Source organism: Crinia signifera, chromosome 5 (assembly GCF_055691185.1).
Source record: "Crinia signifera chromosome 5, ASM5569118v1, whole genome shotgun sequence".
In the NCBI taxonomy this organism is placed as follows: domain Eukaryota; kingdom Metazoa; phylum Chordata; class Amphibia; order Anura; family Myobatrachidae; genus Crinia; species Crinia signifera.
The window spans coordinates 200,189,058-200,213,918 of record NC_139221.1 but is presented as its reverse complement, the minus strand read 5'-3'; the positions used below and the strand labels follow the sequence as shown (position 1 = coordinate 200,213,918).

Here is a 24,861-nt window from a genome sequence, read left to right as displayed (position 1 = left end):
TAGACACGCCCTTTGGGAGGAGCATGACATGCCCCCTCAATGGGGCGCTGTGCAAAATTATACTACCCACTATAATCTCCCTGAAACTAGTTTTCAAAAGTAGGCAAGTATACCTGGAAAATATAAAATGTTTTTACAACATTGCATGGCTGCCTATCCTCCCAGAATGGCTGTGAGGCTATTGAATATCTGGTCCACCTCCCGGCCCCCCACAAAAGGGGGCAAATCCCCCATATTGCGGCCAGACTCCCACGACCCCCCCACTCAGCGGCAGGACTGGATTAAGGGCCAAATGGCCTGGAGCTGAAAATGTTCAAGGGCCTCTTATGAGAAGTGAAGGAGGTGAGGCCAATGCCATGTAGGCATGTAGAACCCATACATTATAAGTCCCAGTGTCTCTCTAAATATACAAAAGTGCAAAAATTGCATAAATATTTAATATAGAAATGCAATTTTAACACTTACCATGTGGCTAGATTGTATCTGTCTGGTGATCATCATGCTGTCACGCTGCCACTATACAGAGTGGAGTAATTATAAATGTTGCCCCCCCCCCATGGCATTTTGGTGATGCTTATAAGCATAATGCCCATGAGGTACTGCTTACACGCATAATGCCCCCTGTTGTGCTGCTTACAGGCACAATGACCCTTGTAGCAGCACTTACGCTCATAATGCCCCCTGGGGTGCTGCTTACACTCATAATGCCCACAATAGTGCCACATACACATATAATGCCAATCATACATAATGTCTCTGTAGTGCCGATTTATACACTATCATCGGAGGGTGGCCTCCTCCGCCATTGCTGCTGCCTCAGAGAGGAGAGTAGATTGCAGGCTTCTGCCACCTGTCCTGTGGTCCGTGGCCATTTCAAATTTGGCACAGGCTCGTAAGCCAATCAGGACTCGCAGCTAGTCAATGTGGCTGCCGGTTAGTGAGCTTTATTGTATTACTAGTGGCATCTTTTGTTAGGCAGCTGTGACGTGTGAGCATATGTGGGTACAGTGTCTCTTGGAGCTCACCCCAGATCCTGTAACCATTTCTCCCAGGATCCTACCATAGGCACTTGTAATCCTTTACTATTGGGAATGTGTGGGTATGCTGCTCTGTCAACCCTTGGTTGGTGTCTCATAACTAATTTAATGGCCCACGGCAAGATTTTGGTTGGTGCTCCCTAGCACTGTTGCTGGTTCCGCCCCTGACCCATTACTCCTAATTCACATTACACCACACCATACTTCTGCTTATTACCAGTACATTGTTCTTTATGCACACTACACCACACAGTAGTGCCCTTTATACACATACTACACAGTAATAGTGACACTTACACACACAATGCCATGCAGTAATGCATCTTACATAGTGTACCGCACATAAGTAATGCCCTGTTGTACATAATACATAATGCCTCACAGTAATGATACTTATACCACAAATATTTAGAAACACCCCCCCCCCCCCGCACACACACACACACACACACACAAACACACACCTGTACAGTAATCACTTTACCTGGACTGTATAGATATTGAGGCCTGGGCTAGCTGTGGGAAGTCAGTCAGTGCAAGCTCATTTTGTTGGGCTGGAAGTAGGAGCTGTAGGAGTTGCTGGCACTGGGCATGCATGGCAGCCCTCTCCAGAGAAGGTGGACATATTTGTTACTGCCCACCACAGCTTCATTGTCTATTTGCCCTGCACTGCCACTACTAGCTCAGTTGTATGAGCTGAATGTCCATAGGCAATCAAAATGCTCTATGCATTTGCCTAGTTAGCCTATGCCTAGGGACAGCTCTGCTAATTAATTAGTATATTGCTTTGTACAGTAGCAGGCCAAGAGCTTAATTGGATACACTGGGCTCAACCACTTACTGTATCAGCCAGGGTTTTGCACTATTGTAGTAGTTAAAGCATACAACAAGCAGATGCAGGTGTCTTGTAGCAAGATGATCTTTATTACTTCCAAATACATTTGTGTTAAAGGGTAGTTCACTAGTCAGAAGTAATACAGTCCTCACACTGGTTCAGATGATCTATACTGTACACATAGGCGCTTACAGAGGCCTATTTTAAATGATTTTATTATACAACAGTAACTTTACCCCGTAAATTTTCAGTGTTCGCATTATTCTCCAAAAATCTATACATTCAGGTTTTAATCAGAAAACCAATATTTGCCAATTTACAATTAAACCCACCTGACCACAATCTGTTAATTATGTTCATTTTGCATGGATGGTGTGCACTATAAACAACTGGTAATAAATAATAATCATATGAACTCTGAATTAGGGTAATGTTGCCTCTGTGTTGCACACCAAAGTATATATATTTGTGTTAAACAGTATTTTGATTTCCCAAAAAGACTGTACAACTGCCCACAGATCAAAATTCTGCATACGACACAGACCCTGGGCTCGGCAAGCAAAACGGGCCAACAACCTTCAGTTTTGTAATATACCAGTCACTGCACCCCTCCGCCCCCTCAACCGCACACCATGACAATCTTATTGTAGGCGATCAAACCAAACTCGTTCTGAACATGCGCAGTTTCCCACACATTGGACTTGTGTACAAATCCAAATTAGGCCCAATGTTTATCTAGCCCCGTTTATCCAACTCCCTTGGTGGCCCAGCCAATCGGACACTACTCCAGACACCACAGTCAGTAGCAACAAATATTAACAATGTAAAGCAAATCATCATTGCGCAGTCGGGAGTATTCAATGTTTTTTGAGAGTCTGGCTCACCGCTCACTGTTCTGTGTCCCTGTGATCTCGCTGAAGTGCTCACCACTTTTTCTTATCTCCTCATTTCTGACTTCCTCAGTATTCAACGTGTGGCCAGCTCGCCGGCCCCTTTTGCGAACTTAGCATAATTATGCAAGTTCAAATGGGAGAGCTGTAACTGGAGACATCTGTTATCTCCTGCTCTCCACGTGAGCTGGTCAGACTGGGATATTCTCAGCAGCGTGTTCCTCACATTTGTGGACTTGTATTTTTTTTACAAAGGTTTAGAAAGGTAAATGTTTTGTTCAGTATTTATTTTACAACAAATGGCTGTGTGACTATTTTAATTGGGTTTGTGCAGACGGGTGTATTTTGTTCTGTTTGGCCTTTATCCTTGTGTTGTGCTTTTAGCATTGTTTCTTTGCCCTGTGTTTTTATTAAATTTATTTAAATTTTTATAATTGTTAGCGTGTTTAAAAGCCTGTTTGGGGGTTAGGTGAGGAAGAAGAGAGGAAGCATGGGAAATTACTAGGAGCATTCCAAAATGATTTCTTATTGGTTACCATTAAAATAACTTATTAAATTCCAAATAAATTAATATAGAAGTACAGCATTATGGCACTTGCAAGAAATACATTAGAGTACATTTTTTTTTAATTTATAAGCCATAAAAAAACAAAAAAAATAACAACTTTAACAAAGATAGCCCTACAGTTCACCTAAAAAAGATGCCGAGGGAAAAATGGAGAACATCTCTAAAAAAAGAAACCAGCAGGACTCGCAATTTGTGCATTGAATACACTTTTGGAGAGAGACACTAAAATCCCCATTGAACAGACATGGGGAGAAGTGCAGGGTGAACTGAGTTAGCTTCGCAAAATATTTTTGGAGAAACAACAGAGCTGAATACAGGGAAGCACAAAATAGGAGAGAAAAGTTCACTACTCTCCAAAAAACATGCACACTCACCGTTATTTACAGCGACATAGGAGCATTGAATACATGCCATTGTAGGGTGTTCCCTTTCATTGTGCAGCAGCATGACAATGTATGCAGTTGTGGGCAAAATAGCTGCATTACTAGGGTCTGCGAGCATCACTGGCTAAATATGCAAGTCTGTGCCAATTCCAATTAGTTGAAAATGACCAAAGAGGTGTGCAGGGGTGTGACTATGGTCACTACATTAGCTTTAATAGTGCATTGATAAATCAGTGCCTATTTCATTGTTTACGATCTGTGCTTAAGCATGGTTATCCATAAAACCCCAGGCTCTTAAAGTGTCTTAAGCTGGCCATACACTTATCCGAAGTATCGCCTGCAGCCTTGCATGCGATACCTTGTCAGCTGAACCGCTTATTACATTGTGGCCCTTATTCTGGTTCACTCGCAAAGGCAAATTCCTTCTCACATGGACAAAACCATGTGCACTGCAGGGGGCAGATGTAACATATGCAGAGAAATTAGATTTTGGTGAGTGACTTTGTTTCTGTGCAGGGAAAACACTGACTGCTTTATTTTTACACTGCAATATAGATCTCACTTTGATGTAAAACCCCACCCAAATCTAATTCTCTCTGCACAAGTTACATCTGCCCCACCTGCAGTGCACATGGTTTTGTCCATTTGAGAAGGAATTTGACTTTGCGAGTGAACCAAAATAACCCCCTGTATGCGATCCTTTAGCATACAATGTATCATATACAACCCCAGCCAGTGCTGCCGTATCTGAAAATCTTCTGTACAGCACTTGCAATCTCTGGATCTCATCCGATGCGTGCAGAACCGATCATTGGATCAAAATCTGATATTAGGCACATACAATTTGGGCACTTTTCACCCGATTTCTTGGCCCAATGCGTCAGAATCTGGTCAAAAGGGCCCAAATCTTATAAGTGTTTGGCCAGTTTTAAAGATTGAGTTTTAGAAATGCTGGTTGTGTGAGAAGAAAATGTAATCCTTATTCATCTATGTAGTTTGGAAATATTTCCTTGCAGTTGAATATGTGGAATAAGTATGATTGCAAGTACGTTGAAAGTAAAAGTTGTAAATACTTTGCAGTAGTACTGTAATTATATACTAAAACATTCACTAGTTTTGAGAGACAAACTTTCGACGTGTCAGTCATGTTCAAAAGTGATTATAGTGCATTGGAGGAAATACGTTCTTCTTTTAAAATTATCCTGCACCACTGCAAATGCTAAAATGTCTATACAAAATAAAAAAAATACTTCAAGACAAATCGGAGTTACTTTGATAAATGCCATATAGATTGTAAGCTTACGAGCAGGGCCCTCCTACATTTTGACTGTCTGTAAATACCCTGTTTGTTGTATCACTGTCTCCTTTGTAAAGCGCAACGGAATATGCTGCGCTATATAAGAAACTGTTAATAAATAAGGTACTCTTTACCTAGAAGGGCGCCCGCGATTGGAATTGCGGGCGTCGGGGGTAAAAAATCGCGGGTAAATCGCGGGTACATTAAAATCGGGTGACCGCGATTTTCCCATAGGGATCAATGTTAAAAACGGTGATTGACTGCGATTTTAATGTTAAATGCCTCAATGCCCGCGATTTGGCCATAGGAATCAATGTTAAATGGGCCACAGAGCCCTAATAGTCACCGTGAACTCTGAAATGGCCCCCACAATTGTTAACGCCACACCACGATCAACGTGAACCCGAAGCGTGGCGAGCGCAGCGAGCCCGCGAGGGGCGGCGGTACGCGTCCTCCGACCTTTTCATGCCCTACTATCCACGTCGGCGTGGAGTTGAGAATAGAATAGTGTGGCGAGCGCAGCGAGCCACCGAGCCCGAAGCGTGGCGAGGGGACGCGGATACCTTCACAGGTAAACGCGTCCCCTCGCGGGCTTCACAGGTGTCCGCTTTTCGCCACGGACACCTGTGAAGCCCGCGAGGGGACGCGTATAGCTGTGAAGGTATCAGCGTCCCCTCGCGGGGCTCGCTGCGCTCGCCACACTATTCTATTCTCAACTCCACGCCGACGTGGATAGTAGGGCATGAAAAGGTCGGAGGATGCGTACCGCCGCCCCTCACGGGCTCGCTGCGCTCGCCACGCTTCGGGTTCACGTTGATCGTGGGGTGGCGTTAACAATTGTGGGGGCCATTTCAGAGTTCACGGTGACTATTAGGGCTCTGTGGCCCATTTAACATTGTTTCCTATGTAAAAATCGCGGGCATTGAGGCATTGAACACTAAAATCGGGTCCAATCTCATTTTTAACATTGGTCCCTATGGGAAATCGCGGGCATCGCGTCGCACCCGATTTTTAGTGCATTCGATGGTCACGATGGTCGCGATGGGCGCCCTTCTAGGTAAAGAGTACCATAAATAATAACTCCTTAGTGCTGTGGGGGGAGATTCAGGTTAATAAGCGTTTTGTATATACATTTTGTATATATTATATTCCTGTGAATGTTTGTAAGTTATCCTCCATAAGAATGTCTACTTGACAGAAGCACAAAGGCTTTTTAAATGACATCAATACTAATTTCAAACTAACCAAACAATGAATATACAGCAGCTCTCCAAATTATGTTCCTTTTAGACTATCGCAAAGTCATTCTCAAGAAAAAAAAAAACCACACTTGCATACCTCCCAACTTTTCCATGGTGAGAGTAGGGACACTCAGCTCCCGAAAAGGGGGCATGGCTTATGCAAATTAGGGTGCAACATATGCAAATGAGGACCGCGTCCCCATTTTCGTCCACTGCGCCCTTGAATAGATGCGGGGACTCCCAACTGCCACCCCACAGTGGGACACTGCCATCAGCGGGAGGGACGTGGGAACTTCCTGCGTTTAGCGGGACAGTTGAGAGGTATGCACTTGTAGTTGCCCCGATCATCTCAGGAATTGACTCCTTGACATCCTATCAAAAAACGTATTCCTACAATGGTAAAGACACAAAAGTTGTATCTGAGAGACACCAATCGATTCTGAACATACTATAATATGACATCACATAGGATAAAGAGAACTGGCTTGTTACTGGAATCGTTACTCCTCTTCATGAAGTCATGATACATGAACACCATTTACAGTGTTCTATAATCTTTATCTAGACTTGCATTAAACCCATCGGAAGGATTCATACTTTTGATTCATATTGACTCATAATGTCTGGTATAAGGGAGACTTTCTGCCTACAGAGTCAGCAATGAGGATGTGTTTTACTTCAAATTATGCTTCATTTCATCTGTGCATTGTGCTATGGACAACATATTGTTTGTGCGGAAGGTGTTACACAGTAACCAAAAACTTTACCCACATTTTTCACATAACAATAACCTCAAATTTGGATATGGAGACTGTGATCGGACGCCTGCCCTACGCTCTGGCTACGTCCTTCGGGTTCACAGATGGCGGTTTTTGGTCTCACTGGACCTGGCCAATATGGAATTCCGTTATTGTCAGTAACAGCCCGTTACTGGCTCCACCCATTATGCAGTGGGCGGGGATATCGCTGCCACCACCAGCAATGTTAACTGCCAGAGTGGAACTTGGAGATGGTGGATCCTTTAACCCAGTACAGGAAGAGAACAGGAATACTGTTTAAGTATGCCTGTTGGTCGCAAGATGAATACGGTCGTCTTGAGGCAAAATATGTTTATTTGCTCAAACTCCTTAAAATAACTGTTCCCTATTGCTAGGGGATCAGCATTCAGATACAGGTAGAAGTACAACTTTCAGGGCTCACATGCAGTTAATTATCTGCGGTCCCGGCTTTCCTCCTGGCTCCTGCTATTGAAAATTGACCTTCAAAAAATGGCTGCCCCCATACAGCAGACAGTTTTTGAGGATGCTAGAGGAGGTGGCGGCCGCCTCCTAGAATCCGTAAAAATGGTCTGCTGTATGGCTCCTCAATAGGAGCCAGGAGGAGAGGAATACGAGCAGCGCTGGCCGGGACTGCAGACCTGACCGGTGGAGGACGCGCTCACGGAGGGGTAAGGCAAGGTTGGGGGGTTTAGCTTTACTTGGTGGCGCGCACGGGGGGTTAGCTTTACTTGGGGGTGGGCGTGGGGGGGTTAGCTTTACTTGGGGGTGGGCATGGGGGGGTTGCGGGGGGAGCAAAACCCGTAGTTACGCCACTGCTTACATGCCCTACTTTTATCTTACTCCAATACACAATACCACAGGGGGTAAGCCCACCCTGTGGTCTCCAACCAATCACATTAAGTGCCTGAGCTGTGCAAAAGTTGGGCATGCCTCTATGGACCGAGGAGAATGGTTCCTCCTCTGAGTCACAGCCCACAACCCCGGCACCATACTTTCTGGCTGGGGGGGACGTTTTCCCACCTAAATGCACTTCCAGGAGCCTGCCAGAGGACCAGCTAACCACCTCTAGCCTAGACTTGAGCTCCAGAGATGGGCAGCATTGATCCTGCCCACGGAGCGCCAGGGAAAGACTCAACTTGTTAGAAAGATGATGTTCCCTACAGCTCCCAGCTTGGAGGCTGCCTGGAAAGACATTCCATTTTTGTGGGAGGGGGAATCCGGCAGCCCGCACAGGAATCTGGAGTCCCCCTGGGACACCGCAATCAAGTAAGTGCATTTGTACCTTTTTAGAAATACATGTTAAATTACACTTATTACTGAGCTGTTTCAAGCTTCAAAATGCGATAAAGTGGAGAGTGATAAAGAGCCAGCCCATCACCTCCAACCTGTCATTTTTCAAACCCAGCCTGTAATATGGCAGGTAGGAGCTGATTGGCTGGCTGTTTATCAATCTCCAATTTGCTACTTTTGAAGCTTGATACATCTTTCCTACAGACCTGCTCTGGATGCACCGCAGCCCCTATATACCTGTGGGGGCTGCGGCAGGTCTGGGAGTTGGAGACGGACGGGCACTGTGGCTGAGAGTTCGGCTCCCAGTGCACGGTGCCGGAGATGTGTGCACTGCCGACCATCGAATGATTTCTCCCATGCACACATATCAGAGTGACCTATATAGTCAAGGACAGGGCAGGTAGCTGACATCAGGTGATGTCAGCTGCCCGCCCCCCGCATGTCCGTCACAGCCTCATTAGCCTGGGAATGCCCAGCGTTCTTATGGGAACTCCACATGCTGCCTGCCCGCCTGGTCTTTTTTCAACTGGCCACAGCCCACACAGAAGGTCCAGAGCTGTAATGCACAGTAGTCCAGCAGAGCCCGGGAGCTGGCTGCCATGGCTCCTGGCACTCTGCTCGCTGATTGCTGCCGCCATCACCCTGCGGCCTGGGGTACACATGAAGGGCTGCCGTGGCCGCCAGAGGGGGACCGGGACCACGGCACCCATTGTCCAGCAGGATGGTGCTGGGGCTGCTATCTACACATACTTGCCTACTTTTGAAAACTAGTTTCAGCGAGATAATAGTTGGAAATAAAATATTGCACAGTGCCACATTGAGGGGGCGTGTCATTCTCTATCCAAAGGGCGTGTCTAGTATATGGAGAGATTGAGGAAACCGATTACGAACGTGGCACCTAGAAGAGCGGGGCTGTACTGCTACATCTGAGAGGAAGCTTTTAAAATGACTTCTATCCAAATGTAGACGAGCCCCAAAGCAGTTAGTAAGAGCTACTATACTTGGTAAAGTGCTGGGAAATGGTGCTGATGATTCAATGTAAATGTATCTATCTCTCATTCCTTTTTTTTCCCCAAAAATGTAACCGTGTAATGTGGGCTAAAGGCAATGAGGGAGATTACTAGACTAATGAGGGAGAGAGGGAGTTATTTCAGGGAGTCGAGAATGCAGGTGGGAAGGTAACTATGCATCTACCATGTGGCCAAGGAGGTCTCCGGCCACAAAGACCTTCCCAAAAACACACACACACACGCCGCCCATTCCTGCCTATCTACACATACCCATCCGGGAGGGCACCGGGGCCTGCTGAATCTTTGGGGAGAGTGCCAGGCCGCCAGAAGCAAATATATATATATATATATATATATATATATATATACAGCAAAATGGGGGTACCCTTTCTGCGCTCGAAAGTGGGAGCAGCATCTCTGGGGGGTCCTCTGTTAGACAAGACCCAGAATAGAAATGGGAAAAAGGGGGGTTTTCCAGAGGGCGCTAGCCAATAACAATCAGGTACAGATCGGTTTTTACCGTTTAATATAAAAGTGGAAAAAAAAACCTTATTGGGGTATCACAAATACATCTAATATACACATACAAATAAAACTGCTTAATACAGGAAAAGGCACATATGCTTGTACAGGTTCACATGAATATTGTTCGATTCAGTAGAAAATAGCCCAACGCGTTTCGTCAGTTCCTGACTTCATCAGGGGCAGATAGCATAGCCAGTAGACACTATACGTGTCTTATATCAATAGAATCTGAAGACATAGATTTCATAGGACAATCCGATGGTTTTTCAATATTCGGAATCAAACAGAAGTGTCTTTTAAGTATCACAGCAGGTAGTTCAAATAAAATTCACAGCAGGCAATTTGAATTGATATCACAACAGATGGCCCTGATGTATAATCTCATCAGTATACAGGGATCCTAGAACAGCAGCCAGCAGCAGGGTATCACCAAAGTGAATATATATATATATATATATATATATATATAGTAACACGCATCAGGTGGCACTCGGAGGCTGATTCAGTGAATTCAAACTGTGTTTATTTTAAACGACATCTACGTTTCGGGGCTCTTGTCCCCTTCGTCAGGATGAAAAACAGTGAAATAAGTGCACAAATAAATAGGAGAACTTACCCCAGGGGTAAGTTCTCCTATTTATTTGTGCACTTCTTTCACTGTCACTGTCATTTATTGACATATCTCACTATTTATTTGTGCACTTATTTCACTGTTATTTCACATGCCCCTAATAGGTCAGCCCATCAGTGGCTCCACCCCCTTTCCCCTCCCAGCGATGAACCCGCCCCCTGCTTTATTGAGCTTGCCAAAAAGTCGGCAGCTATGCTTAAAAGTCCAGCCAAACACTATGGCTCCCAAACATTTAGCACCATTTTCTGTTTAGCCAGGGAGAGCATCAATTAAATCTAAGATGCTCATTTTGTAGCAAGCCTGTGATCCTCTGCCTTGGGTCCCTTCTTTTAACTGCTATACATTGGGAAATAACCTAGTAGGCACTGCTAAGTGATTTTTTTCCAGAACCCAACACTCTGCCATATTGCTACTGTAAAGGTTTACCGTTTGCTGATTTCTGGCTACCCTTTCAATATATACTTTGCCTGCTTATTTTGAGATACTGTAGTTTTGTGTTGACCTGGCTCTGATTTAATTTACAATAAAGAAATACTTTTCATGAGAAAGATTCTCTATCTGTGTCACTTGTGCTCCTCTTCTGAGGAATTTCTTGTCCAACAGTAGCCATTAAGCAAAGAAGCATTCCACCTACCCTGATATCATCTTTGAAGAATCACTCACCAGGCTTGTCATTCACTGCATCGCAATCTTTTTTCTTTTTTTTTTCTTAGCTATCCTCTTACAAATAATTTTCTACCTTTCAAAGTAAAGTTCCTTTGGAGTAAATAAGTTTGCCAAACATAGACGTGTTCTATCAGAGTCTGTGTGTCATGTGAAAGCAGGGAGAGAAGATATCAGTGAACAGAGCTCATAGAAGTGTTTCAAAGCCTCTCTGCTCACTCACTACATTGCGACCTGTGTAATTGTGTTGCCATGGTAGCAACATAACACTGTGGTAAATTTTCTGAAATTCTAATGATCTATATTTATGAAGCAAACCAAGGCAATGACAAATATACTATTAAATGGGATTGCTGCTTTAAAAGCCAAACAATGATTTAAATGAAATGTCTAATCACCTTACTGAGATACATGAATATTTAATATTTCATTTGTTTTGCATTCACGCTAATGTATTTAGTTCCTGGAAGGAAAGATTCCCAAAACACAGTTTCAGTTTATTACACATTTATGCAGGATTGCATAGTGTACTCATTAAAGTAAGATTATAAATTAGGGTTAAATTGTTAACCTCTAATCATGTAATGCCAACATTTTGCTTGACACTGTGTCAGTAAAAAGTAAACAGAAATTATATAGAAGTACACACTAATATAAGGCCTATAGGTACTTATATGTTAGTTGGGCGCCCACTATAGTTAGTACGCTCATACCCCCACTATCCATGTTGGCATGGTGTTGATTTTATATAGTATGGCGAGCGCAGCAAGCCCGAAGCGTGGCGAGCGGATGCGGAAAACTAAGCAAATAGCTTAGTGGGCGCCCAACTAACATATAAGTACCAGTCTTTGCTATTGAAGGCTTAAAATCTTTAAGGACACATAACATGGGCTCTTATGTGTCTGCTCTACTGAGTGGGCACGGGAATATGCAATATTGTGATATGAGTGCTGCTCTCTACTGGACTAATGGACTACTACAGAAAAGCTGCCCTCACCTGGCTTTCCCTCTCCTGCTTGTATAGTGTACTGCTTCCTGTTGGTAGCTCTTTATCCTTGAGTGTTTGAAATATGTCTGGCCTTAACAATCCTTTATTATACTATTTACTGCATTTGTCTAAAAATCTAAATCTATAAAATCATTAAGTGTGTGTGTGTATAATGCAGTGTGTTTCATTGTGGATGATATACAGGCAAGATCTTTTTTTTTTTCAGTGTAGCTTTATATGCTCCATGCTGCTATGTGCGTGAGTAAAAGAGAAGTGTATTATATGTACATCTCTGCTGGAAGCTAATAGGCTGAGACTTCCCAGAGAGAAAGCTTTTCAATTTACTGGGTAGAACGCAGATCTCAGGTATCCACAGTGCAAAGCCAGATTTACAATCTTAAAAACTCTGTTCTTACAGAAAGAAGAATAATAGTGTACAATAAAAGAATATGCCGTGAGGCAGAGCCTGGGTGATGAGGTATTTTGTCTGATCTTAAGGTTTCTTACAGGTTACTAATAGGTAGTACAGTCATGTTGGTATAGCAAATGGTGCAAATAGAATAGATGTTAACTACAGTAGTCAATTGACGTTCATTGAGAATATGTATTGCAAATAATACTTGTACATACTGTTTATTAAATTCAGGGCCGGTGCTAGGGTGTTCAACGTCTCCCTGCAAACTCTAAATTTGCGCCTTCCCATACCTTATAAAAGAGTACACGCTAGAGCAGGGGTGGCCAAACCTGTCCTCAAGATCTACCAACGGTGCATGTTTTCCAGGCAACCTGTGGATCTATAGTAGGAATCAATGTAGCATGTTTTAAAATGTGACAATTAGTAATGACTACAGCTGTGCACCAGCTAGGTAACCTGGAAAACGTGGACCATTGGTAGATCTCGAGGACCGGTTTGGCCACCCCTGCGCTAGAGGTACATGCCACAAAAAAGGAGCTGTGTTCTCACAAGGAATGTGTTCTAATATTACACCACACAGTAGCACAATGTTATTCGCATGTAGTGCCACTGATTCATATTATACCACACATGAGTTTCCCTTATTCCCGTTACAAAATACTGTAGAGTCCATTATCCATGTTACTTCAGGCATTTGTACCGTTTATACACATTATGCCACATACGGCAGTACTAGACACCAGACAGGTAGATACGGCAGTATTAGGCAGTGAGACCCAGACCAGACGGTAGATACGGCAGTACTAGGCACCAGACAGGTAGATACGGCAGTATTAGGCAGTGAGACCCAGACCAGACGGTAGATACGGCAGTACTAGGCACCAGACAGGTAGATAAGACAGTACTAGTCACAAGACCGGTAGATACGTCAGCAATACTAGTATTGTGCACCAGCAGAATTTATAATAATTAATTTTTTTATTAGGTACTGCTTGGCAGTGGCACTCAGTGGCACACGTCAGTGCACCAGCAACATGGAATTATTTTTTACAGTCCCACACAGCACAAGTATTATTTTTTAATTAAATTAGATATAGCAGCCTAGTATGTAGTTGTACTATTAGGTAGGTAGGTAGGTACACTTAGGCAGTAACACTACCAGTGGCAACAATGGACTGAGTAAATAATACTGGCAACCTCTATTCACAGTATTCAGTGCAGGCAGCACCAGTGGACTATATATAATTCAATTAATTAAGTATTAATAATATAGCAGCCTAGTAGGTAGAGAAAATAAACTACTAGGTAGGCAGGCAGGCAGTAGCACTGCCAGTGGTCACCACAAAAGGTAGTTATATTACACACCACCAGTAGCTTTATGCAGTGCACCAGCAGAATTTATAATAATTAATTTTATTATTAGGTACTGCTTGGCAGTGGCACTCAGTGGCACACGTCAGTGCACCAGCAGCATGGAATTATTTTTTACAGTCCCACACAGCACAAGTATTATTTTATTTTTAATTAAATTAGATATAGCAGCCTAGTATGTACTAAGTAGGTACAAAAAGAGGGGGGGGGGGGTGGTTGAACAATCGCACTGGCAGTGTTTATAAGGTAACCCATTGTTTCAATCAATATTCATAGACTTTATTATGTGGGGTGTGCTGTCACTTCAACAGTAATTTGAGCAATAACAAGGGAAGAGAAGAAAGACTGTTATGTATGTGACGCACTGTTAGGACAAGAAAAAATAATAAAATGTAACCTTTAATTGTTTATTTTAAGATTTGCGACATATAAAAACAATTGCCAAGGAGGCAAAGAGGAAGAAACAAAGTGTTTTTAAAAAAGGGGATGTAGATCCTCTCAAATTGAACCCCAATGTCCTGTTCCCAGTGTAATTTCTAGATTAGGTGCGTGTTGCTGTATATCTTACAGTGTGTACCCACTCATGAAATTAACAAATCTGTTACAATTTTCACTTAATTAAGTTACTTTTGTTTAATATTAGTTTATAACACAGATTGCTCCCAAGGACTGTGCAAATAAATTAGGACAGCAAAGTAAATATGTCTGTTGGGTCCTTTTAAACATCAAAAAAAAGGGGTTGCCTCCTAGTATCTGCACAGATATTGTGCAGTGTGTAGCACAGTCTTAAATAATAACTATTATTAATTGATGCTATTTCTTTCATTCTTAAACACAATTATTTTTTGTTCCAGGACACATTTTATTTACAGGTGATGGGGACGGCCATGGGGACCAGATTCGCGCCTAGTTATGCCAACCTCTATATGAGTGAGGTTGAGGACCAATTTATTTGGGATTCCATCTATGGCGCGAATCTGGTACTCTATGGCCGTTATATAGATGATCTTATTTTTATTTGGGATGGGGATGTCACTTCTATCACTTCTTTTGTGTCTCACCTCAATTCCAATCCCTTCAACTTAAAATTCACGCACTCCTTTCACCCCTCCACTATTAATTTTTTATATCACTCTTCACGCCATTGATGGAGCTATCCAGACAAGTAACTACCAAAAAATTGTTAACACCAACTCTTATTTAAATTTCAAAAGCGCCTATTATCCCCCCTGGATCAAAAACATCCCCATGGGGCAGATGCTACTTCTGAGACGTAATTGCTCTCAATTGGAAACCTTTGACCAACAGGCCACACATCTCATGAAAGCTTTCCAGGATTGTGGGTATCCTGAAAGATTAGTAAAGGAAGCTTATGAAGTAAGCAGAGAGCGCGATAGGGACACCCTTCTTTGTGACAGGCCCCCCAATAGAAAAAACACTGTAATCTCCAAGGACACTCCCAGTAATATATCTTTTATTTCCACCTTTAATAAGGATTACATGGACATACGGAAAATTATCAATAAAAATCATTTTATTCTTAAACAAGATCCAATTCTGAGAGACGTGTTACCCTCACGTCCCTCTTTTATTTTTCGAAAAAATAAATCCTTAAAAAATCTTCTTGCCCCCAGCTGTCTCCGCGACCTTCCGGCCAATGAAAAACCGGTAACCACAAATTGGCTGCCACCCAAACCAGTGGGCTGCCATAGATGTGGTAGAACACAGTGCATTACCTGCAACTATATTTTAAATAAAACCACAGTGGTAAATACATCAACTGACACCATGAAAGTCCGCGGCTTCATTAACTGCAATACTTCATTTACCATATATTTGTTGAAATGTACCTGTGATCTGAAATATGTGGGCCGTACCACACGCCCCCTGAGGACCCGTTTCCTCGAACATCGAAGAAACATCCTTAAAGGTTCCTTATTACATAGTGTCTCTCGACACTTTTCTGAGTGTCACAATAAAGATCCAAGGGACCTTTCGTTGATCGGTCTGGAACATATACCCCCGACCAAAAGAGGCGGGGATAGATTCCGCACTTTATGTAGGCAGGAAATTTTTTGGACCTTTAAAATGGACTGCCTATTTCCAAAAGGTCTTAATGAAGCCATGGAACTGAATATTGTACTTTAAGCACCTCTCCTGTTCTCTTTCTATATTCATTTTGTCATCTCCATGCTGATTTATCTTAATAGTTGCAATATGCTAATTGATTTTGTGTATCAATGTGGATTATATATATGTATTCGTATAATGGCGACATGACTGCATAGTACCAGTTAAAACACCTTATGATCAGTCTTTGAATCGCAATCTCCGTTATTATGAATTACACTTGTTCCCTCTATAACATCATTGGCAGATAAATCTGTTCCATTTATGATATGAGCGCTTTTAGTATCATTATCTTTATTTTTATATTATTGTTTTATATATATTTAATTATTTATATTTATTTCTATTATGATTTAATTTTGTGTAAAACGGCCACTAAAATCTAAATATTTATTTATTTATTATTGTTATTGAATGGGATCCATACGGTCACATGATCGGATGCTAAACCAATCATGATTCATCCCTATCAAGGGACTTACTAACCAGGTTCCCTTGGTAACACATGTAAACTTGTTTGGTGTGGCCACGTGACCGCCTCCTAACTTTATCCCCGTATTGTCTTTATTGTTCCCCTTCCCTTCAATAACCAGCATTCGGAACCCCCGCACAGTGAATTACTGTGCGTTGGGAAGTATTTCCTTGATGCACAGTTGCACCATCTATTGCTGTCCCCGCCGCCTACCCTCAACTTCCGGTATGATAGCGGCGGGAAGTATATCTGTGATGCACATTTGCATCACATATTGCTGTCCCCGCTGTCCACCTTTAACTTCCGATATGATAGCGGAAGTTATTACATCATGGTATTTGGAACGCATCTGCGTTCCAACAGCCGAAGAACAGCTGAATTGTACCATTTTTACAGGTATTATCCTGTTCATTCTTCTCCCTATTTTACTTTTATTATTCATCCTTCCCCCCACTTACCTTTTAGATTAAAATTATGTTTTTATTAATATATATTCGATCTTGAATGCGATCATGTGACCCTGCTGATTCCCATCTCATTATATATTCATTTTTTATTTTTCCTGTTTCTTCATTAATTTTATATATATATACATATTGTATGAATTATAAAGTACGTCTGTCTCCTAGAAATATTTATTTTAGTTGATTTTATGTATATTTCATGTAATTATGTTGATGTTTGGTGCACACACCTGCAGATTATTGGCTCATTAAAGGGGTATTTATACCCACACTTCAGTCACTGCTAGATACCTTTGATAAAGCTGCAGTTGGCAGTGAAACGCGTCAGGCATGACCTCCGGTTCTTCACTCCAAGTGTGGGATCCTGTACCCAGATTGGACTCATTTGTCGGTACACCATCACCCACGGATTCACCTGCTCCAATATCCTCTCCACCACCCCATCCTTTCCATTGTGTTTGGTGGTTACGGTTTCTCCTGGAACACCCAGCGGCATAATTCCAGCGTGCCATAAAAAAGGAGGACATTGTTTCACCAACCGATACCACCTCTTCAAGTTGTCACAGTCGTGTTTGGCGGACACCGCTTATTGAAAAATCATCGGGGTACTTCACCCCCTCCCCTTCAACTATCATCAGAATCTACAAGGGGTAACTTCTCAAGCGGAAGCCGACAGACAGCATCCTTTCATCACCATATACCAGGGTGAGGATTTCAACTATCACCTGTGGTCCTATTCAGATCGTCCACCAAATGGTAAAGTGCACTTACCTGTGATCAAATGCTCCCCCCCTTCCCTTTCCTTAATTCATCACATTATTTGTACCCCGTGTCCTAAACTGGACTTAAAACCGTCACGCCCACCCTTGCTTGTGACGTGAAGAATCGGCTCATATGGTACCTATACTGTTTTTACATTGTAAATTTGTACTGTACTTTATTATATGTTTAATTTTTTACAAGTAAAATATTATATTGTACCTCTTTTAGCGCTGCTCACACGCTTCGGCGTGACTGGTCTTTGTGTCTTCTTGCGGTGGGGACTGACTATCCCCCCATTGAGCAGCAGCTAACACCCCGAAAAGCATATCCTGTGAAGCGCCTGATTCTTTTCCCTTGGTTTTTTGCCCTGGGAATTTTTGTTTCTTAAATAATAACAGACTACGGGGCCGGCTGGTAGTATACGTGCCGTATTTCACATCTAAAGTGTACCCGTTAGATCTGATATTGGGAACACAAATCGGCTGTTAGTGTTCTCCGCCGTTTGTTTGGTTCCTCTCCGCAGGGAAAGTGGCTTGTACGTATGCCACTGTTCCCGTCTGTGCTGGTAGTGCGTCGGTATCTGTGGGGAGATCACAGTCAGTGGTGAGGCTGTGATTCTCCAACTCGCAGACCCGCGTCACGCTCCATCACTTGACACTGCGCCTAACAGAGGGACGCACCGGCCGGGGGCTGTATTTGCACTGGCGTGCTGTAATCACATCTGAGTCTTGGGAGACCGTGGTCAGGTTCTGACCCCACAGCTCCTATCAGATGCGCCCTCTGTTCTGTGAGTGGATACTGTAACGCCCTATACATCAATCAAAATACATTTCATGGGGGAAGGGGACATGGGGATATTTCACACCCTAAGTGTGTCTGGTCAACGCGCGTGTCGCCACCAGCTTCATCAGGACCAGATCCAGGTCCTGATGAAGCTGGTAGCGACACGCGCGTTGACCAGACACACCTTCTGGCATACAGCTGGCGCAGGGCAGGGGATGGCGGCTGGCGTCGCCATCGCCATCCCCTGGATAGATAAGTCCCGCTCCATCTGTACACACACACACACATATACAGTATATATACAGATAATTATTTTAAATATAGTTCTTTATATTGATGTAAATAACAATGCACCTCTATAATTAACAAGTCAGGTGTGGGGACTGGGTGGGACACTGTTTGTTTCTGCTGCTTCCTCCCTGCTGTCTTCATGGCTCCTCTCCTATGGCCTCTCCAGCGTGTGATGTGATGACATCACACGCATAGGAGAAGCTGAGGCAGAGAACAGCAGACACTGCTGTCTCTGACACTCCATCCAGGCTGCGCTCCCTCCCATTTGACAGCCCGTTCTCGCTCCCATTGAACAGCCCGATTGGACAGCCTCTCTCCGATTGGACAGCCCACCAGCCCGCCCGCCCTTCAAGTAAGTTTTTTTTTTTTTGACAGACAGTGTGACACTGTCATAGCTGTGCCCGCACTACGGCAGACTCGCCTGTGCTCTGCAAGCGTGCGGGCAGCAGCAGGCGGCCGCGGCACAAGCAACATGTACTGTAGTGTGACATACTCAGAGATTATTCTCTTTGTCACACTCACTGCGTCGGCCGCCGGTCAGGTGCCGGCGCCCAGGCAGCCCTCGCTCCCCCAAGCGGAAGCGGGTGCTGCCTTACACTATCTACGCCACTGCCCACCGCCATAACCCCTTGCAACCATACGAGGGGATGTGTTATGGAAACACATCCCTTCACATGTCCCGCAGCAGGAGAAATCAATGGAGACTGACCTATTTGTGTCACACTCCGTCATGCATTTACAGGGGGTTGGTGGGCATTCCCATGGCCCACCGCCCCTGTGCGAGAATCACACTGACTGTGCAGGTGGTGAAGGCGCCTGCACAGAAGCCCTGCACATGCCACTGTACTGTACATGTACTGTATTAACACAGAGGGGGCAGTGGCACTTACAGAATTAAGCATATGAATAAACACTCAGAGACAATTTTCTATCTCACCTAATTCTAGTTATTTCTGTAAGTGCCACTGCCAAGTCTGTGTTAACACAGATGGTGCCTCTCTCCTCATTAGGGTTGCCACCCCAGGCATCTTTGATTCCAGGAGATTACTAACCACCCTTCATGTGCGCGTGTGCTCCCGGAAATGTGGGCGTGGCTTTGTAAACGGATGTGACCTTTTCGGAAAAGTGGGCCTGGTCTCTAATACAGACATGTATTGAAGTCCCTATTGTTACATTTAATAACACATTTCCCCTACTGACAACTCTTACACAGAGATACCTCATGCATCCTCCCCTCACCCTGACACCAGTGACAACAACTTCACAGCAACCTCCCACACCCCCTCACTTCTCTAACATGCATATCTGCCCCAAACACTGACCGCCCACACACACAATTCCCCCCCCCCTCCACACTAGCCTCACCATTTCCTCAGCTGACAGCACAGACGGCACTGCCCTGTGACTGATACACAGTAGCAGCCGCTTATCTCTCCTCCGAGGCTCAGTTTGGGAGAAAGCGCTGCTGCAGCATCCTAAGCTGTTGGCTGCACAGTGCTCCTCTGTCTTCTCCTCTCATGTGGCCCAATTTAAATATTTCTGGAGGTAGATGGAGCGGTGGGGCGGGCAACAACTCGCAAGTGCTGGAGATGCACTGTGCATGCCCTGTGGCATTTCTGGTGCCTGGAGCTCACACTCCACCGAAACCACCCTCCCTATGCCCCTGACAGTGTGCACACTCAGTTGAGAGGCCGTGGAAGCTTTCAAGTCAACCGGATTCCGTGAGAATCCCAGAATCCGGGAGACTGCAAAAACGTCCTGGAGGGTTGCCACCAATTCAGGGAGAATCCAGGAAATCCTGGAGAGGTGGCAACCCTACTCCTCATGTAGGGGGAAAGCCACAGTGAACATTATAGTGGCCCTGAATAATTGCCCTGTTTATTTACAATGAGACGCACCTATGTCAGAGGACAGACAGTGCCTTCCAGCATGGCCTCCTGACCCTAACTGTGTCCAGGGCGGCTCCCAAAACCACCACCGGCTCTTCCCCTTGCATGCATGTGTGGGCGCAGTGACGGGGTCATGACCTCCTCTGCCCAGCTTCATAGAGGTAAGGCAATCACAAGGTCCTTCTGGCACCGTGTCAGGCGGCGTCACTCAGCAGCGCAGGCGGCAAGAGGAGTCAGGCAGCGGGCAGCCAAGAGTGCTCCCAACGCCCGGCTGCTTGTGAAACGAGCCCCTGCCTGTCATATATTTTGACAGGCACAGGCTCCAGCAGCTACAGTGTGGCACGAGGGGATGAAGCACCTCTAAGGGCCGGCGCCTACCTGCTTTGCAGGCTGCGCTGAACGGGTAGCACCGGACCTGATTAAATTCATGATACAAGATAAATCCTATTCAAAGATTGCAAAATAATATATATATAAAAAAAATCACTTATTTCTAGCAATTTTTACAGATGAGATTATCCTACTGTAGTTCCACCAGTAATGGTTGATGTGGCATGTCTTGGACGTATTGTAGACTTCAGTTTAATAAATGACCCTCATTGTGTCATCTGTTATGTGCCGTGATACATGCTATACGTATCATGTTTAGGGGTTTAAAGTATTTTTCTATTTTTGTTTTCTTACTTTAATTGGGAGATGACAAATGGCCTAATTCAGCCATGATCGCATGACTGAGAATTAGCAGGCCAGGGGCGAGGTGTACTAAGCCCTGAAAAGTGATCAAATGTAGAGTGATAAGCCACCAAACAATAAGCTCGTACCTGTCATTTTCCAAACCCAGCCTGTAACATAGAAGTTAGGAGCTGATTGGCTAGTGGTATATCACTCTCCATTTTATCACTTTTCAAGCTTTGTACATCTGGCCCCAGGTGATTATCGATAGACTGAGCATTCTTACAGCCCACAGTACCATGCGCTAGGCCATCCTGCGATAAACTGGCCATACGCAAGTTGATTGAGAGGGATCCGTGTTTGGGGGTGGTGACTGGGTGTTTTCTGGGAGTGTCAGGGAAGTCGCAGACGTTCCCTGGTGTTTTAGGGGAAGTCATGCAATGTGAGCTCCGGCCCCGAACAGCCTGTTACTTCCACAGCCACTGAGTACGTTCTGGGCTACGCACAGACTGCAAATAGTGGAAAAATCATTAGATAGTGAGCATCTGTGATTTTTTTTTTTTTTTTTTTGCAAGCCGTGTAAGCAATTTGCAGGCTTGTACAGGCCGGGATATCACTCTGGCGGGCCGGTGTATTCCGGATTGCAGGACTCCAAAAATCAGCAGCCCAGCAATCATATCTAAATTAGACCCATAGATTGGAGTACAGACAGAACTGTAACATGTAGCGTAAATTGATAATTCCATAGTTCTGCACATAGAATCAAATATTTGCATTTTTAGATCCGACCACCCCTTTTATGAGTGTGTAGTGCTTTGCTGCGCCCATCTGAAAAAAGTATCCCATGAGCTGTGGACAGCCAATGAGGAGCTATATGTGCTTAATTATGCAGTTGACAACTTGTTTTATAACATGATGCAGTGTGTAGTTCTGTAATGATCATACATATTTCTAAACTAGTAATCCCGTTCGAAGCAAAAGCTAATCTGCTACATTCTGTGTTTGTGCATGTGTGGGAAAGAGATATAGTTTCACTATCTGCCTGCAGATGGCAGCGTTTCGTAGACTCACGGACACTAGACATATATAGATGATATACTTTCTGTATTCCAAGAAAGGGGTTCCTCTGTATAGAAGACATGATCCACATATATTTGCTACATATGTTTGCAAAGTAGATAGAAAACACTGCTGCATATTTTCCCTTTTTATATGCAAATGCTTTGTCTCGCATTAAAGTTGTCATATCTTTATATTTGCAAATAGATACAAGTGTGATATGAAAAGATAAAAAGCTTTTTCTCTTGGTTAATTGGTTTCTGTGGTATTTGTAATATGTCTCATCTATTCTGAAATATAGATTTTAAATACAAATCTTATTTTGCAGGAGAGACCATAGCACAACTGACAGATATGAGCATTGGAGAACATCCTGATCCTGATGGCAGAACTACAATCTTTACCGATAAGACTGGAGTGGTAAAAGCTGCCAGACTCCTGCTTTCTTCCGTTACTAAGGTGCTGGTGCTGGCAGACAGGATTGTCGTTAAACAAATTATCACTTCCCGAAACAAGGTATTTCCAGTTCTTGTTAATGGTTTCAATCCATTTGCAGAAGAGATATGTGTTTCTGTAACTTTGTCGATGACATCAGATGATAGCTTTTTGTGGGTAAACAATCATTGCATTCAAATAAGCAATTATATGATGAAATTGGTGTTACAGTTCTGTTCCTAGCATTTGGGAAAGAATATGAAAAGATCAGTAACTATATGAAAGAAATGATTTATTTATTAACAGTTTCTTATGTAGCGCACAAAATTTTTTTTGCGCTTCACAATTGAGCACACAGATAAAACAAAAGTTGGTAATAACAAACAGTAATAGAGGTAGGAAGGCCCTGCTCCCAAGTATAATATAAATACAATATACAAGTTATAATTATACTTGTGAGCAGAGCCTACCTAATTCTATACTGTCTGTTATTAACAGCTTTTGTTGGAGGTCCGCCTGTTATGTATTTGTGTGTGTGTGTGTGTGTGTATGTATATATATATATGTATGTATGTATGTATGTGTGTGTGTGTGTGTGTGTGTGTTTCGGGGATAATTACCCCTTCATCGGAAACAACTTCGTGTCAAAAATAAATAATATTATAATTGCTCAACTTACCCTCCCCTCTGCCACTTGGCTGTTCCTGCAAAAAGCACTTCCGGTCATGGAGGAGAAGTCACTGTGCCCGGAACCAGAAGTGACATCACCAGGGCCAGCTCCTGCAGTCAGGGGATGGCTACAGTGTACTTTTACTATGGAGACAAACCCCAACATGTTGCCCAAAGCTAGTATACATCTAAAGTGCTGTACACAAATAATAACAACCAAGTCCCAGTACATACAGTAAGTACAGCAATAAATACATAATATAAAGAACATATTAAAAAACTTATCAAGTGACACACATAGTAAATCAATTAAAACCCCTCCAAAAAGTGTCATGGAATAAAAAGGAAAAATGAAGAATAATGAAAAAAAAGCAAATAAATAATGCTTATTACTACCTTTTAACACAAAATCAAGATAAGATCCTTATAGGGTTGGGTTCTCAAAAGGGACCCCCGAATTAAGCATATTTCTTACTTCGTGTAGGGGACACTACAGGGCCGTTTCTAGAGGCGGACAAGCCGTGCAGCAGCCCGTGGCACCGCACAGCTTGACCACCTCTGTTAAACAGGCAGGACACCCGGCAGCTCCCCCCAATGCCGCCGCCTCCCTTCCTCCCCCTCTCCCCTTTCCCAGGGAAGGGGAGCGCATCGTGCGACTCTCCTTCCACTCGCTTGCTGTGTCACTGGTCTGTCAGCCAATCAGGAGCCAGCCCGTGAGGTATGATTGGCTGACGGCTCAGTTACACAGTAAAGGGGAAGGAAAGATGCGCAATGCACTCCCCTCCCAGGGAAGCAGCAGCAGTAGCGATGGCAGCGGCGGGGGGACTGGAGGGGGAGACCCAGAGACAGTGAGTTGTGCTGCTTCTGGCACTTTGGGGGCATGTGTGGCACACTGGGGGCATTTATGTGTGGCACTGTGGGGGTATAGCTGGCACTGTGGGGGCATATATGTATGGCACTGTGGGGGCATATTAGTAAACGGCATCAGTTGTGCGGCAGCGGCGCGTGGGGCATAATGTGTAATGGGCATTACGGTGTGGGGAGTATTGTGTAATTGCCATCACAGTGTGGGGTGTAATGGGCATCACAGTGTGAGGTCTAATGGGCATCATGATGTGCGACATAATGTGTAATTGTCACCACAGTGTGCGACCTAATGTGTAATTGTCATCACGGTGTGCTGCGTAATATGTAATGATCATCACAGTTTGCGGTGTAATGTGTAATTCTCATCACAGTGTGCGGCGTAATGTGTAATTGGCATCACGGATAAACCGTGTATAATGATTTAAGTAGCCTGTCATTGTTTGGC

The 24,861-nt window shown here is 43.8% G+C and overlaps 1 protein-coding gene across 2 annotated transcripts in view; it reads left to right on the top strand.

The window, feature by feature from the left end:
- The window catches only part of CTNNAL1 (catenin alpha like 1), a 214,956-nt gene that overhangs the window by 101,921 nt on the left and 88,174 nt on the right, over positions 1 to 24,861 (top strand). For both annotated transcript variants that reach the window (XM_083188427.1, XM_083188428.1), the window contains exon 3: positions 22,774 to 22,961. In XM_083188427.1, the coding sequence (XP_083044553.1) occupies positions 22,774 to 22,961 (188 nt within the window). The remainder of the gene's footprint in view (positions 1 to 22,773; positions 22,962 to 24,861) is intronic.